The sequence below is a fragment of the Scomber japonicus genome, chromosome 24 (assembly GCF_027409825.1).
Source record: "Scomber japonicus isolate fScoJap1 chromosome 24, fScoJap1.pri, whole genome shotgun sequence".
Classification (NCBI taxonomy): domain Eukaryota; kingdom Metazoa; phylum Chordata; class Actinopteri; order Scombriformes; family Scombridae; genus Scomber; species Scomber japonicus.
The window spans coordinates 6,100,265-6,113,846 of NC_070601.1; the positions used below are offsets into that span (position 1 = coordinate 6,100,265).

General features: G+C 41.7%; 2 protein-coding genes across 3 annotated transcripts in view; both read right to left on the reverse strand.

The window, feature by feature from the left end:
- Nucleotides 1-330: 330 nt before the first annotated feature.
- On the reverse strand, nt 331-9,958 carry LOC128354018 (epithelial cell-transforming sequence 2 oncogene-like). The gene is made up of 21 exons (XM_053314265.1): nt 9,824-9,958; nt 8,791-8,903; nt 8,521-8,683; nt 8,172-8,427; nt 7,819-7,999; nt 7,468-7,603; nt 7,161-7,326; nt 6,322-6,450; nt 6,134-6,226; nt 5,694-5,900; nt 5,514-5,617; nt 5,232-5,393; nt 5,054-5,140; nt 4,500-4,609; nt 4,250-4,397; nt 3,812-3,885; nt 3,565-3,721; nt 3,226-3,291; nt 3,042-3,130; nt 554-726; nt 331-464 (listed from the first exon to the last, which is right to left on the reverse strand). Exons 1-21 carry the CDS (start codon nt 9,956-9,958, stop codon nt 331-333), a joined length of 2,883 nt encoding a protein of 960 aa, XP_053170240.1.
- Nucleotides 9,959-10,987: 1,029 nt separating this feature from the next.
- ccdc28a (coiled-coil domain containing 28A) overlaps nt 10,988-13,582 on the reverse strand; it is a 114,925-nt gene continuing 112,330 nt past the window's right edge. For both annotated transcript variants that reach the window (XM_053314729.1, XM_053314728.1), the window contains 5 exons: nt 13,361-13,553; nt 13,090-13,265; nt 12,728-12,882; nt 12,446-12,468; nt 10,988-12,265 (listed from right to left, as the gene is read on the reverse strand). In XM_053314729.1, the coding sequence (XP_053170704.1) occupies nt 12,211-12,265; nt 12,446-12,468; nt 12,728-12,882; nt 13,090-13,265; nt 13,361-13,524 (573 nt within the window). In that variant the 5' untranslated portion in view covers nt 13,525-13,553 and the 3' untranslated portion in view covers nt 10,988-12,210. The remainder of the gene's footprint in view (nt 12,266-12,445; nt 12,469-12,727; nt 12,883-13,089; nt 13,266-13,360; nt 13,554-13,582) is intronic.

A 13,582-nucleotide genomic window follows, 5' to 3' on the forward strand; every position in this document is an offset into this window, starting at 1 on the left:
ACATAATTTTGTCTCAAGTCTCATGTTAACATAGATTGTAATAATTTGCTCCTTTCCGGCTGCAGGATTCAGTAGTTACAAAATGTTTTGAATGTTTGAAGAATGGAGACACAAAAACCAATTTGTTGAATTTTAAATAAGTTATTCTGGTTTGATTATCATTTCAGGAAATACTGTTGAGGAAACAATGTCCTTTTGTTGAATCGTGGCGTGGGAGTTTGGTAATTTCAAGTTTCCTGATCTTTGTTATTTTTTCCACACACACAAAAAAAGGGCTAACATTGGTGTCCAAACCTCCTCTTGTCTTTCCGGTGTACCGTCATGGTGCCATCACTGATGTCCTTTCAGAGCTGTTTTTATAGCTGAACTCAGCACGGACAGGAAGTGCGATCTCTCTTCACCTCTCTCTGTGGCACAAACCCAAGAACGACAAGGCCCCTCCAGGACAAAGGCATGACACACATCTACAGAGGCAGAAAGTAAGAAATAACTAATCAAAGAAGACCATAGACTATGTAAACAGATCACTGAAAAATTGCTTCTTTCAACTCACAGCGTGTGTGTGTGATCTCTCTGAAAGTCAGGCTGGCGAGGTCCACAGAGGCGAGGAAGGTGTGTGTGCTGCGGTGAGCAAGGGTAAAAGGTGTGTGCAGCACTCTCCGCTGTGTCAGCACCAAAGCATCATTAAACAGGAACATGCCCACATCGGACACATGCTCATAGGTCCTAATCACACAATCACAGAAACAGAGGGCAGATCATTTGATTAGATATGTTAATAATGCATCAATAACACAAAAAACAGGCCCACGTTGCAAAATTGTGCTTATTTTTTAAATGCAAAGTAAATATATCTGTCTCATTATTCAACTATTTATCATCCAGCTTTAAAGTTGTAGCTTGTTCCAGCTCTTCATTTAAGCCACATCATTATATTTTATACTGTGACATATTGAGTCAAAAGTTCATGTATTCTTTGGTTGCACCACATCATTAAATGGCAATTGCATGTGCTATGACTGTGGTCATTTGTTTCGGTCTGCTGTGTGTGTGCGTTTGTGGCCCTGTGTCTTTTTGTATTTATTTATTTATTTTTTACATGCAGATAGGTGTGTGCCATGATGCGACCACGATTGGCGGAAGGGGTTCGTGCCCTGGCCTGTGGTTGGCTGCAGCCAGGAGGCACTTGATATAAAACAGCCAAGATGGCGGCCGTTTGGCGGCAACAGGCATTTCCCCGTCCTCCTCCTCTCCCAACCGGCCATACTTCTGTTCTGTCCATAGACTGTACATAAGAAAGGTTCTGTCCGAACCTTGTTTTGAGTAGACATAGTTTTGATAGTTTCTTTTGAGTAGTAAGGGTGAACTGCCAGTTTTATTAATCTTATTTCTCTTGTTTAATTAGTTAGGAGGTACGTTTTTGTCTTTTGTTTTCTTAGGGCATTTTCACTTAGATAGGATTGTATATTTACCCTCAAAGCGCTGCTCCGCTTTCTGGGTATTATCGTGGTTTCTGTCGAAACGTTCCTGATGTGGTGGCTCCTCTCAAGTCCCTTGAAACCCTTTTTTGGTCCCCCGCTTGTCGGGCTGCCTTCGAGTCTCTTTTTAGGAGGCGCACGTCAGGCTACGGCGTACGTCGACGCAGAAAGCTCTGCGTTGGTACGCCGTCGTTCCGACACAGAAGTATAAATCAGCCTTTACGCGACCCTTCAGAGGTTGATGCCGGCGCGTGCAGCACAGGTGCTGTGCTCTTGCAGGACGACGATCAGGCTATTGACCATTCTGTCTGTTACTTCTCAAGAAAGTTTAATAAGCACCAGCTTAATTATAGCACTATCGAGAAGGAAGCTTTGCAGTATTTTGAGGTTTATCTCGGATCCAGTTCGCAGCCTGTCCAAGTGTACACAGATCATGCGCTGGTCTCTCCTGCAGGATTTTAATCTGCAGATTCATCATATGAAGGGTACAGAAAATGTGATAGCCAGATCTTCAGATCCGTAGAAATTAAACATTTAGGAGTATGTTTAATTATTGGGTGTGGGGTTGTTATGGCTGGTCATTTGTTTCGGTCTGCTGTTTGTGAGCCCTGTGTCTTTTTGTTGTGATTTTTTTTACATGCAGATAGGTGTGTGCCATGACGAAGACGATTGGCGGAAGGGGTTGTGCCCTGGCCTGTGGTTGGCTGCAGGATTGTTTTATTTGTTATGTTGGCCTTATTCCACCCTGAAGATTAATAACTCAGTCTTATTTATATTTATAGGTTCATTTATATATTTGTGTAAATAAATCTTCCTTATATACAACCCAATTTTGCTCGTGGCTACTTGGGATGTGGGGAAGATGGGGCCTATTCACGTTATGTCCTAGGCACCCCTAGACTGGGGCATAACGCATGCTGTAATATTCAGCATGACAGCTTTGGTAACCTTAAACTAATGTGATCTCCAATAGAATTAAAAAAGAAAAAAAAAGTTACACAATCAGTGATTAAAAGGTTAAGATAGATAAGAGGTTAAGAAGATGACTAACTCTTACGTGACTGGGTAGGTTTTAAAGGGGAAATATCTGCACATTTCCAAGTCTGTATTTATGGGGCACTACTGGGAAATTGTTGTATGATTCACTGTTAAAACAAAACTCCTTATTTATCTCAAACTGGCCCTTATGCAGCCAGTCAGTTCATCCTCTGTCTCAAATAGGCCATTTATGAGCATGTGTGCCAATCTGATGTCAGCTTGTCAGCATGGTAGAAAAGAAATTGCAAATCAAAGCATTCAGAGCAGGCTGATTGCTGAGCTTGAGACTTGCAATGAGCATGTCTTCATTATTTAACCTCAAGTTTTGGCACTTTGACCCTGTTTAACATCGATATCCAACATCATAAATAACAGAGCCATAAAAAGCATAATATATCCTCTTTAAACACACATATGTGAAAGACATTTTTTGCTGGTTCTGTATGGATCATTCAGATGACTTGAACTCCTTGAAGTCATCAGTCTGAACCTAAATCAAACTCAGAGGAATAACGATGCTGTTACCTGAGAGAGTCTGGGATATGTTGATCAGGGCTCCTGAGCAAAGCAGCATCCTGAGTCATTATTAGCTGCCTGTTTCCTTCGCTGAGGTTCTGCACACATACAAAACATGAGATATATTAATATAAGAAGAAGATTGGGAGCTTTCCATAATATTTGAGAGTGAAAGAGGGAGCTGCGTTTTTACCGGACAACCTTGGATCATCTGCTGTGTTTCCTCCATCAATTTGTCTCTTTCTGAGTTACTCTTTAACTGAAAAAGAAGAAAGAGTGAGTGTCTTAAATTTAAAACAAAAAGAGGCACAGTCTTTGTCTCTGGGTAATAGCAGTTGAGTGCACTTCTCCGCTCCAATTTAGTTTAAGTATTAGTTTGCACAACTGTAACAAAGATACTTAAAAGACTGGAAAAACAGAGCTAGTGGAACAACTGAGAGGCGGCTGGAAAAATAATTATCTCAATCATGTTGTTACAGTAAATAATATGACATAATGATACACGCTGCATTTTTAAATCATAAAGTCATACCTTGTGTATAAATCCTCTGCATCGTTGCAGTGTGTTGAGGGCGGAGGAGAGGTGTGTGTGGTCGGGGTGAGCGGGGTGTGTGTGTAATGTCAGAGCTTGTAGCAGAGTCACATACTCTTGTATTCTCCAGACTGGACACAGCAGCAGCTCCTGTAGGCTTCACAAACACACACATATACACACATGTCATGATTCAGTCTAATATGGTTATGAAAGGTGTGAGCATGAGTGCTTATCTGGATGTTACCTCAGCATGTGTGTTGCAAGAGTTCTGTCTGCGGTCTTCAGGAAAGCTCGAAAGGCAGGTTTCTTCTCTCTGCACTGACATACACACATTCTTTACTAACACAGGATACACCAAAGTCTATGTTACACCATCATTATCAGTTAAAACAGACTAAATGCGGGTTGAGCATAGCTCAGGGAGTAGAGCACCCGCCCCATGTGTTGAGGCTACAGTCCTCACTGCAGGCGACCCCGGTTGGAATCCCGCACTGAGCGGTCTTATCCTGCATGTCATTCCCCCCTCTATCTGCCTCCTGTTTCCTGTCTATCTCTACTAACCTGAAAAGAAAACAGACTAAATGCATTTTTAAAGAGCTGTAAATAAGTAGATCTCCTTCAGCTGGATAGCTTGAGGTGCCTCTAGCGTAAATGATGGACAAAACACGTTGTTTGACTCTACCTTGTCAATGGTGGAGAGAGCAGTGGTGTAGTTGTTAAAATAGTTGGTGTAGACTCTGAGATTTGAGCACAGCTTTACACACACGTCTCCTATACACTGCTCTGCACCCCACTGCTGCAGCCTGGCCTGTAGATCTGCCTGAAACACTCTGCAGCACACACACACACACACATCTATCATGTAATGTCAACACAAGCAGATGCAGACACAGCATCATATAAATGTGTGTATATTTGGTGTTTGTGTGTACCTGTTGAGCTCCAGTATTTGTGAGACAGGGCTGAGGATGATCTGAATGTCAGCGTAGCTGAGAATGGCTCTGTTGGAATTCAGAGATGCTGTGAGAGGCTCCTGGTACACCTTCAGCACAGAGGAGGGACAGACATCAGTAATATATTTATAGTTTATAATACTTACAGTTTGTGTCATCCCTCAGTCATCAACGTGAACCCTTTCTGCACTTAAACACCACCACCACACCACTTGCTGAGCTGGAAACGCATCAATATTCTTCCAGAATCGGTTTCTGAATAAAGTGGGAACAAGTAATAGACCATGCAGCTGCAGAATCAGCATTTTATATCTAAAACACCTCATTTGAATAGTTATATGATACTCCCTATAGTTTGCTGACTGGACTGAGTTCCTATCTGATCGAGCTGCATCAATGCTCAGTGGATGTTTTCCACACTTTATATTCATTAAGTGAGAGGAAATATTTGGCTTCTCAGCAGCTAAACACATGATGGAGGTATTACAGCTCCCGAGTGAGAAATTTAGTAAGTTCAAAAACAAAAAGCTTACCTTTAGCACAGCGTTCAGCCTGCTTAGATAAAGACACTCGCTGTGGTGCAGCTCTCTGGCTGCTACGCCTCTCCAATCTAACATCATCTAAAAGGAGAAGGAAAGTAGTTTGGCTGTACAGATGAGAAAGTGTTCTTCGTTATCTTTCTCTGATGGAAAAAATTCAAAGCACACGCACCCGTGGTTGTTCAGGCATCATGCATATCTGTGAGCTATGTGGGGCTGATGAGAAATCATCTACTCCTTCGTTTGTCCACTTTTTCTCTCCACTACTCTCTCCTCCCTCCTTCTGCTCACTCCATCTTGTCAGGAAGATGGCGAGAAACTCCAATGGTCGGGCCTGAAAAATAGAGACACGCATACATGGATCTACAGGCTAATGATGCAAATTTAGATCATATCAATTATTGTTCTATGGTACTTGTGTATTAGAAAATACACTCTTTACAGTCTTCCTCACCTCTTCCTCTCTGGTGAGAGCAGTGAGTCCTTCAGTCAGAGCCACACTTAGGTCTTTTGACAAACACAGGTCCTCAAGACAGACTTTCTCCCACAAAAACTGACCTATGAAAATATCAACTCTTTATAGGAGAAAGGGTATTCACAGATGTATGTGCATCTACATGTGCGTGGGACCCACCAAGAGCTCGGCCCCTGGCCACGAGGCTGACCTGCTGTAGCTGTGGCCCCAGTCGGCCCCTCAGCTCCACCAGAGCCTCCTCCATCCACTGAGCCTGTCTGCACCAGCCCTGCAGTATGCTCTCACACACATACTGGTGCGCCGGGACTGCCAGTTGCTGGTTTGAGAGCTCGGCGCACAAACTGCCGTCAGACCACTCGCTCATGACTGTGGGAGGGCAAAGGTTAAAGAGAGTAAGTATGTTTCTTGTGGCGACAATAAGTGCTTTAATAAAATAGATCCCAGAGACTCATCAGGCGCCCTGCTGGCTCACACATTTTTTGGGGGTGTTAGTGGGTTTTGAGGTCACAAAAGAGCATATTCTGAGGCTTGGGTCTCGGAAAAACTTGTCAGTTGAAGTTTCATAGTTGAGTGAAAGCGTTGTGCAAAGGGTGACTCACTATTCTGAAAACTTCCAGTGGCAAGACCCGTTGGCGCCCAAACCTTGAGACCAGTAAGAGCAGAGAGAGTCTGGATGAGAGCCACTCCTGAGGCTGTGGGAGAGCGAGAGGCAGGGAGGCAATTAGATCCAGAAACACTGATGGAAATATAGATTACCGAGAAGTAGACAACGCGAGTGTCCACCCACCTGATGCTGCCAGCGGTGAGAAGATGTCAACACCTCCTCCTTCCTCGGTTGGTGCCACCCAGCCGCACAGTTTTTCCCAGAATTCTCTGTGGTCAGGGGTCGGCAGAGTGCGCTCAGATAGGCTACAACCTGCAGCATAAAGAAAAAAATTAGATTAACAGCCTAAAAATTCCTAAAATAAAAAAACTAACTTCAGAATTAACCAATAAGGGATCAGAGCATTTTCTCAAATCACAGACAACCATGTGATCCTTTAATTTACTTAAAATATGAAATCAAGATATACATTTCACAGATCTGATCTAAGCAATCTATTGTAGCTATTTGACATCTTTACTTGACATACTTGTAAAAACCTCATAGCAGGAGATAAACTTGAAATACAGAATTTTCCAGTAAAATATACTTTCTAATAAGTAAAGAAACACCAAAAATGTTTCTGTGCACGTGTTAAGTTATTGAGTCTATCAGATTGTGATCTTAAAGATTAGGAAATGTTTTAAATTTGTTACATAAACATTGTTTAAATAAAGGAAAAATCCGATAAAAACCACAGCTCACTGATCTGAAGTGTAGCGAATTCAAACAATGTAAAATTAATGTTATATTTTGATAATTAGTCTAAGGTGAATTTGTAGTCTACAGGGACAAAGGGATAGAAACGGACTATAAAACCCACTATAAGTATTATCACATTACAATAACCCATGAAATGAATTTAACAGATGTGATTCCCTGCACCCTGAGAGATAATCTTCTAGCACTGGAGGCTCCAGTTGGACTGGAACTAACCCTGGCAGTGTTTTCGCACATTAAGATACACAGATGTTAATTCTCACTGTGAAGCAGATGGATTTCCTCTGTTCCTCCCGGAGCTAACAGGCCCAGCCTCTGCGCTCGCTGCCCAAAAACAGCCCTCTCCACCTGGGCTAAGAGAGCTGAGAGAGTCCCTCTGTGGTCATACAGAACTACAATCACTCCTGCCTTGACGCCACTCAGCACCAACTAGATTGAGCGTGAGGGGAGCGAAAGAGAAACAGCAGACAGAGAGATATTATTTGTCTTTTTTCTTCTTCTTTTATTTCCATATTCACAGTGTTTTCTTCATCTACTGAATAAATGGGCTGACTGACTGATGATACTCACCTCATAGGCAGGAATTCTGTTGGAGACCAGCAATAAAAAGAGAGGATTGCTGCGATGGATGGAAGAGGCGGTGTTTCGGGGTGCAGGTCTGTAGGTGAAGGCGGACAGAGCTCCACTGGCTTTGTTCAGCCTTTCACTGCAAGGAGATATATGGTTCAAATCACTGTGTCAGTACATTAATAGGTCAAATATAGTCTCAAAAAAGCCTTTCATTATATTACACAGGTGTTTTATATCTTTTAATTCTAACACAGGTAGCTGATATCATTGAAGGTAAGTGAGTGTGTAGACAATGACCTGCTAGGCTGGGTGGTATGGACTCTCTCCAGGCTCTGGGCTGCAGTTACTGACTGTCCCTGGTCCAGGCTAAGACAGAGACTGGGAGACTCAACAGTCCTCGGAGGCCAGGAAAGGGAGGGCCATGAGCTGAATGTTATCCCAGAAGTGGGCGTCCCTGTCTGGGAACATCTACCTCTGGCTTCTCCAGGCTTTGTGTAGCTGCCCCAGGCTCTCCTGGTTCTCATGGATGTTCCTGCAAATGAGGAAGAGACGTAAACGCCAGTCAGTGAAAGAATTTGAGAATCAGCTGTATTTTAAGCCAGGCTCTCTCAAAACTTTTATCTATTTGATCACGTCAATAAAATGTTTTACAGAATATTTTTCAAGCACCTTCAGGTTCAAATATTTCTTTATTTTCCACTTACTCTTCTCCTCCTGAAGTTTCTCTCTGATCATCTGCCTGATCCTCCTCTCCTTCCTTCTCTCTTCCTCTTCTTCTGTTATCCCGCTGCTTTGCTGGTTGAGGGTGCCGTACCACTCCGCTGCCTCCCGAGGAGTGAGCCAGTCCAGAGTGGACACGCAGGAGACATAGTGGTTCTTCCACGCTCCCAACTCTCTTTCTCCAGGAGTGTATGGAAGAAACCAGCCTCTTCGGGTACAGCGGCCTGCCCAGAGACAGTCCTGAAGGTCGGGAGGAGAAGTGGGTCAGAAGAGATGAAGGAGTTTATAAAACTCAGTGAAACATAAAAACCTTTCTTTTTATGGGCTTCTCACCTGTTCAGCCAGGACCTTCCAGTGCCAGCTGACTTGAGCAGCAGAGCAGAGGTCACGAGGAGACAGGAATGACATCACATACAGAGACAGGAAGCGTGGCAGCACTGCCGTGAAGTCCACTTGAGTCACTGGAAGTGCCTGAATCAGCAAATCCCTGCAGTACCTGTAGTCAGATGGTGAAAGTATTTGAATTTCAATCCTCTCTTAAAAACCTTTTTTTTCCCTTTTCATGACACGAATCCACATCAAAGAGGTAAATGAAGACTGTACTTGAGCTGTGAGTTGGCGCAGCGTGTGAGCAGAGTGTGCAGCAGGTGTTTCCTCTGTCTGTCCGTCCACAGGTCAAACCAGTGGAGCACAAGGCCGATCCTCTCCTCAAATAACTGGGAGTAAATGGGGACAGGACACCAACAAACTGCAGGCAATCAGTGACAGTCTCACTTGTCTGCCAAAAGCTACAAAGTGGCTTCCAAAACACTGATGAAAATCACAGGAATGGAGAGATTTTTTATTAAAAAAACAACATATAAGATAAGAATAATGGTGAAAGAATGGCTGAAAAAGCATCAGGTATAACTGAGGGAAATTGTGCCTTAGAAGCACTGCCATTCTGATGTTCTGTGTGTTTTTACAGGGAAACTGGCTGCTGGTGTAAAATCTTTTTTCTTTTTTTCAAATTCTCCTTTATTCAGGACACACGTCTTCAGTCTCTCTGGTTAAATCCTTTATCTTTAACCCATTATGAAATGTAATTGTTTTATTATATTCAGTGTAGACATCTATGGCATATATGGATGCTATATTAACACATAAAGGAACACAATCTTTCAACACAATTAGAAAAATGTTGTGAATTTTAAGTCCAACTTTTGACAGCTTTTCCTGACATTACAGTGTTGAAAGGTAACATTTACACATAACTATGTTATGTTATTTGTTTTTTTCATTCATTTCAAGGAAACACATGTAATTTATTCCTTATTTACATGAAGGCAATGTAGGTTTGAGATTTAATCATTCAGTTTTAGTAAGAAACACATTTCCTTTACTTTTGGCACCACTACATTAAGTTGAAATGTGACTTACCCTGCGTGCACTTAAAAAGGGAATTTCCATCTCTTTACACCTGGCCAACCAAGTTTTTTTTATCCAATTAACCTATGCCGAAGTGTTTATGTGTTTGTTATATCATATTTGTGTGTTCATGTATTTTATGCTTTATCATGTTATCATAACCTCAATTCGGTGTTAAAAAGTCTGATATTTGGGTTGAGTTTGGTTCCAGGTGTTTTGCTTCTCTGACCTGCAGGTTTCCCGTCTTGTTGTTCAGAGGAGTCCAGCAGCTGAAGCGGGTTTGGAGGCTGCGAGCTTCGTAGTCTGTCCCGCTGAGCTGCCACCGCTTCACCGAGTGCGGAGTCGATTTGAGGCTCGTCTCCATCGTTTCACCGCAGATAACCCTCTTCCAAAAAAGCGCTTAGTACTGACTGAATGGGTGAAGCGCCATTTGAACTCAAATTTAGCTCTGAGTTTAGTAAATGCCCACAAGCTGCCACTGTGCTCCCAGTAACCTTAGAGACGCATCAACACAAGGATGAGCACATTCCTTCACACAGCCCATCCTGTCCCTTCTGCGTATAAATAATTAACAAGGTGTTTAAAGGACAAGTTCACATTCTGTCCTAAAATAACAGTCAGGTGCCCAAATGAACACTGAAACGTGTTTTTCTTGCGGTTATCATTCCTAATGTTCATACTGACCATTTGAACATCCCTACATAATGCATCTTACTGTGCACAAATGTAATATGAAGCTTCCAAGCTGTCCAAATGAGTCAAATCAAGTAGATATGTGTCAACATTACAGTCTTTTTAGTGCTAAAGTCCCTCTTTTTGTTACTATACAGTACTTCCACCACAGCTCAACACTGTCCAAGGAAACACAAAGAGGGAATTTGATGCTAAAGACTGTAAATGTGGCAGATATCCATTTGATATGACTAACTCAGACTGCTGAAGCCTCATATCTTTTCTTAGTGGTTTCAATTCAGCCAGACTTGATTGTTGCTTGTGATTTGTCTGTCTTGATTTTACATGCAATTACGTTTTTGATAGTTGTTTATTTTTTAAGCTGTCTGCAAGTCAAGTTTCCCTTAGGGGACAATAAAAGCAACTGAACTGAATATCAACTTTTTTTGCACTAAATGACGGTGTGGGTTTTGGCCTTCATCATTTTCTTTGAAAGCACATTTGAAAGGGATCTTTTAATAGCCAATATGAACAACAGGAATGATTACAGTGAGTAAAACCTTTCACTGTTCGTATGGACACCTGACTATTGTTTTCAGACACGCTTGAAAAATGTGTGTCCTTCAATTCAATTTTTTCTTTTTTGTAGGAGTGTGGCATACTGACAAACTTTGTAAGAATCTTTTGCTTCTGAATAGTTTCAAAAACTGTAGTCACTAGATCCAGACAACACATTTATTAATAAGTAAATAAAAATAAAAATCACCAAACAGTTCAAACTGTAAAACGCCTCAATAAACAATCATTACACCCCAACCCCCCAACAACACTGGTTAAAATAAGATGTGAAAATAGGATAAGATTTACAATCAAAACAGCATAAAAATGATTATTTTTTTCCTGTGCTCGGAGAACCCAAAAACTAAAATCAACATGCTTTATGGAAGTCACTTAAAAGGTTAAAACAAATAAGGCAAAAATGATTAAATTAGGAATTAAGGCATGGTCGTGACGTCGACATTTGGATTACTCAGTCTTTTGCAGCCACAGTGACGATGTGTTTTGCATGTGGCATGGATATGTGCAAATGTATTCAACACCGAACAATGTGTTGGAGGTGATTATCAGGCAACTCTCATTCACTCTCTCAAACTGGGGTCACAGCACAGTTTGGTCAGAATCTACTGTGCATTTAAATATCATTTTGCATTAATATAATCAGGAAATATGTTTAGGTTTTTCCTAACAGCTAAAATTCAAACTAATTTTTAAAGCTCTGTAGTGATAAGTAATTATCCCTCCATCTATATGTTCTTATTAGTTTAGCTCTGGGGCTTTAAATTGTGTCTTCAAAGACAACGATTGACAAAAGTGCAAAAGAATGAGCTTAAATCTAATAACTGTTAAAAGTCTGACATCAGTTCACAAGTGAAACAGTGAACACTTGTGAATTAATCAACTGCTGGCCAAAATATCACTTTGGTTATTAAAAACTGACCACGATGGGAATGCAGCCTACAGTCTTATGTGTCGAAAACTCTCTATATAGAACATTGACCGTAGATAAAATATATTATGCTGTGTCTGATACATCAGACAGGGTGATAAAATTAGACCATACATCAATGAGTGGATTATAATATTGGTGTTTAGTAATATAAGACTGGTACCATTTTCTTCTCAATATCAGCAACTGCATTTAGCGCACACAGCTGGTATACTCTGTTAAAAATAAGTCAGTGCATCTAATAATACATCCACTCCACCCTGTACAGACAGGGAACGCTGGTGAACAGCTTTGATATCATTTCAAAATACTTTTTTCAAAATAGTGCCGACGACTTTGCTCCAACTCTACTTCTCTATTGCAGTCTCTCCGGGTGGTGTAAAACAAATAGTTGAGTCAAGATGTGGTTGAGAAGAGAAGGAGAGGAAAGGAGAATTTCACATGCTGGCAGTCCTTGGGATCTCCTGGCTGTCTGCTAGATTCAGTTTCTGACTGGAGAAGTAGAGTTCAGGAGAAAAACAGCTACACATATAAAGTTTTTCAAATAAGATGTATTGCCTGGATAAAATGTGTATTAATGTAACATTCATTTTAAAACATTTAACTAGTTTTTTGTAGCAACTTATGCAAAATATGATGATGTCAGAAAACTGGTAACTGCCAAAAGGATACATCGAAGAACTGAGCTCCTCCAGCTGTGAAGAAACAGAACATTTTTATGTAAGTGTACACGTCAGCAGGTTGTGCTGCAATCTTAGTTCACTGTAAAGCACCTTCAATCCGCAGCCGACTAAACTCTTTAAGAGTTTAAAGCTTACAAACGGGGTAAGCAGCTAAATCCTCACTGGGATGTTGAATAACAACACATCAATAAACAGCATTATGAACACAATACGTCAAAAATAAGTCAAAAAATATATATAAAAAGGCTAAAGACATATTGCTATGTCTTACATTAAGAAGTAACTTGTCCATATTGGTGTCACGGGCCATTTTTCTCTGGTCTTCAGGCATTTCATCCACCTCACCATAGAGATCAAAGTGCAAACGTGCCAACTTCTCCTGCATCTCTCTCACATGCTCCATCTGGCCAATGGAGCACTCGTTACCTGAGACAAATAGGACAATAATACATTTTTAAAAATGAAGAGATAGTGGCTTATTTATACATTTATTGCAGTTGTTTTTCTTTTCACTTGCACAACATCTGAGATGATAAAGCTTTCCCAAAAGACACAATATAGAGAATATATATGCTTGTTTTCATCTCTAACATTTGAGGGTGTGTGCCTGCTCTGGTGAAGTGTCTAAATTACCAAAAGCTTGGAGTTTCCCTGAGTGGAAGTCATTGAGGAGGCCGAGGAGGCCATTCTCCATCTCCTGTACATCTGAGACATCAGTTAAAAAGGAGTGCTGGATGATGGGTGCTGCCTGTCCCTGGCTCTGACTGGCCTTCCCACCCGCACCCAGCTGATACCTGGGTTTAGCTCCCCTGGAATAAAAGACACACAAAACAGTGATTAAAGCACCGGAGGATGAATTCTAACTCTATATCTCCTATACTATACATGATACATTAGCTGTCACCTCCTATTCTTGCTCTTCTGGCTGGAGTGAGTCCCCGTGTTGTGGCTGTATCCGACGTGTCTTCCCCCGGAGGCAGCGCTGCTCTTCCGGCCAGAGCCGCCCGTCGGAGCCGCTGCGTTGGTAGAGGACCTGGGACTCTTTCTCTTCAGCTTTCGCTCCTCCATGACTTCATGTTACGGTGCTGCCTGGTTAGCTAGGTACAAGACACAGCACCTCAAAGCC

Coding starts and splice junctions, on each gene's coding strand:
- LOC128354018 (XM_053314265.1), bottom strand. CDS start 9,958: ATGGAGACGAGCCTCAAATCGACTCCGCACTCGGTGAAGCGGTGGCAG. Junction 7,604..7,818: donor CTTAGCCTGGACCAGGGACA/GTCAGTAACTGC, acceptor ATCTCCTTGCAG/TGAAAGGCTGAACAAAGCCA. Junction 727..3,041: donor CATATCCCAGACTCTCTCAG/GTAACAGCATCG, acceptor TTGTGTGATTAG/GACCTATGAGCATGTGTCCG.